The 2,225-nt window shown below is 33.3% G+C and overlaps 1 protein-coding gene across 1 annotated transcript; it reads right to left on the bottom strand.

The window, feature by feature from the left end:
- On the bottom strand, positions 1–828 carry LOC129319711 (early nodulin-55-2-like). The gene is made up of 2 exons (XM_054964793.1): positions 598–828; positions 1–386 (listed from the first exon to the last, which is right to left on the bottom strand). The coding sequence occupies exons 1-2, from the start codon at positions 794–796 to the stop codon at positions 1–3; spliced, it is 585 nt and encodes a 194-aa protein (XP_054820768.1). The 5' UTR covers positions 797–828.
- Between the last annotated feature and the right edge of the window lie 1,397 nt (positions 829–2,225).

The following is a 2,225-nucleotide window of genomic DNA, read 5'->3' as shown; positions in this document are numbered from 1 at the left end:
TCAGATCATCATCATAACCAATGTAACGCCCATACCCATTACAAGGCCAAGGAATCCGGCACTACCTAAAGCGGCGGCGCCATTCTTTGCCGGTGCAGGTGCAGGTGTCGGTGTCGGAGATGGAGAAGGTGCAGCTGCAGGAGACGGAGAAGGCGACGGCGACCCATGACCCCCGTGCTGATCGGAGCGAACCACCAGATCCAACCTTAAGCCCTGCTGGCAATGACCATCTGCCCCGCTAATGAAGTAGAATGAACCTCCGCGTTTCAACTCTACCTTGGTTTCTCCGTCATTGTATTTTGATATCGGATTCGCTACGTTGCAGCTTTTATAATCTTCCTCTTTCACTTCCAGCACCGACTCTGTTTTATGATCGTATTTCCATACTGCGCATTCATTATCGACGGCATTTATAATTACCATCAAGAATTCAAAAACAGCTTCAAATCTAATCAGATGTAACCGTTATCGTTTCCTCTACCAAAAGCTGAAGAAAAACGAACGGCGAAGCAGCGACAACGTGCTGAAGACAGATAAGGAAATTAAAACAGAAAAGGATCTGGAGATCGAAAAGAGAAGAATAGCGAGAGTATTTACAGAGAGCATCGCCGACTCTGAAGTGTCGCCTATGGGCCCAGTGACTGAGGTAATCCGGAGAGGGACGAGGCAGCGTCCAAGCATTCTCAGCGCCTCCGACCAAGTAATCTCGGCCTTCAGATGACGGAATAAGCAGAAAAGCGAGCATGAGCGACAGCGAGAGAGGCACAGTAGTGGGCATGGAGAAGAAGGAAGCCATTGTTATGCTCTGAAGGAGAAAGAAAGATGAGATTGCAGAGTAGTGAGTGTTTAGAGAAGAGAAGGCTCAAAATGAAATTGGTTAGGTTCATATTTAAAAAGCTACCAAGCTGTGAATGTATTCCACGTGGCACGCCTTTATGCTAGAAACGGATCAGTTTTGATGGCGTCGCATGCCGTTTTAGGACTATTTTTGGTTCTCTTCCCTTTTCTTATTGTAGCTCTTTGATCTTAAATCAATCGGATCTGTAATTTGTAAGTACCTCTTTAAATTATATATATTTTTTAAGAAATTAATTATTGTTATATATTCAGAACTCGAACTCCAAATTTTTGATTAAAGAGAATCAATTTCTTAACCAGTTAATCAAAGTATTAGGTGGGTTCGCACTATTTTTATTTTAAATTTTTTGCGTCAAACAAAATTTACTGAAAGATTGATTTGTTTGGCAATATATGTGAAAGAACAAAATTACTAGAATTTTTAAGTAATATGAATATTAATAAACGTTTAACAATAAATTGAATTGATAATAAATTGGTTGGCAAAAAGATTGATAATTATCCTATCAATTACCCAATGTCATCATCCATGATTGATTGGCAATGTAATCTGAATTAAATACCCATATTTAATTCCTCGTCTACTACGATTTAATATTATCTGTTCGAAATTTATTACACATTTAAGAGTTCAATGTTTTACTCGTATTACCATATATTCGACCAAAGCTCCTATTTCACAATTACTTTTTAGGCCACAAATCATGAAGTTAATCAAATTTATTAACTTTGTTCATTTGAATTTCATCGTTCACTCTGTATACAAATATTAATTCAAAAATTCTGACGAGAATTCTTATCGATTCAGACTAAATATATACAATGGTTATTGAAATCATTTAATTTGAATTAATTTAAATTTGCCACAAATAACCATAGTTAACAATCAGAACATTTTTTATTGGGACAATTTTTAATCATATATGTAATAAATTCATTTGATCTCGAATTATGTTTACACGTTCGCCAAAAAAAAAAAAAACGTTCATACAAGTAATTTTATTAAATTTTTCAAGTTTTAGAATTCATTATCCAATTTATATAGTTATATATAAAGTTGTTAAATTTATGAGTTTAAATAAACTTATATGACAAGGGTATAAACTCGAATCTAAATTACCTCTATTAATAATTAGCTTTTAAATATATATAATTAAATAATTAAAATATAAAATATAATAATAATTTAATTTAAATATAAATTATTGAAATTAAATCCATCTATATTCATAGATTACTATACTCAATGTGAAATTTTTAAAATAAAATAACTTATATTTCGTACTTTCTTTATTAAAAAATGTAAGACATTTTGTGAAGAGTTAAATATTAAAAAGTATAAGGTATTTTTAATCTTTTGAGATATA

This window comes from Prosopis cineraria, unplaced genomic scaffold (genome assembly GCF_029017545.1).
Source record: "Prosopis cineraria cultivar Desert tree isolate PC_DT_omini unplaced genomic scaffold, ASM2901754v1 PC9, whole genome shotgun sequence".
Lineage (NCBI taxonomy): Eukaryota > Viridiplantae > Streptophyta > Magnoliopsida > Fabales > Fabaceae > Prosopis > Prosopis cineraria.
This window is presented reverse-complemented; position numbering and strand designations above follow the sequence as displayed.

Excerpts from the sequence above, each read along its gene's own strand:
- LOC129319711 (XM_054964793.1), bottom strand. The coding sequence starts at position 796 with ATGGCTTCCTTCTTCTCCATGCCCACTACTGTGCCTCTCTCGCTGTCG. Across the intron at positions 387-597 it reads CAGAGTCGGCGATGCTCTCT|TATGGAAATACGATCATAAA; the intron begins GTAAATACTCTC and ends ATGAATGCGCAG.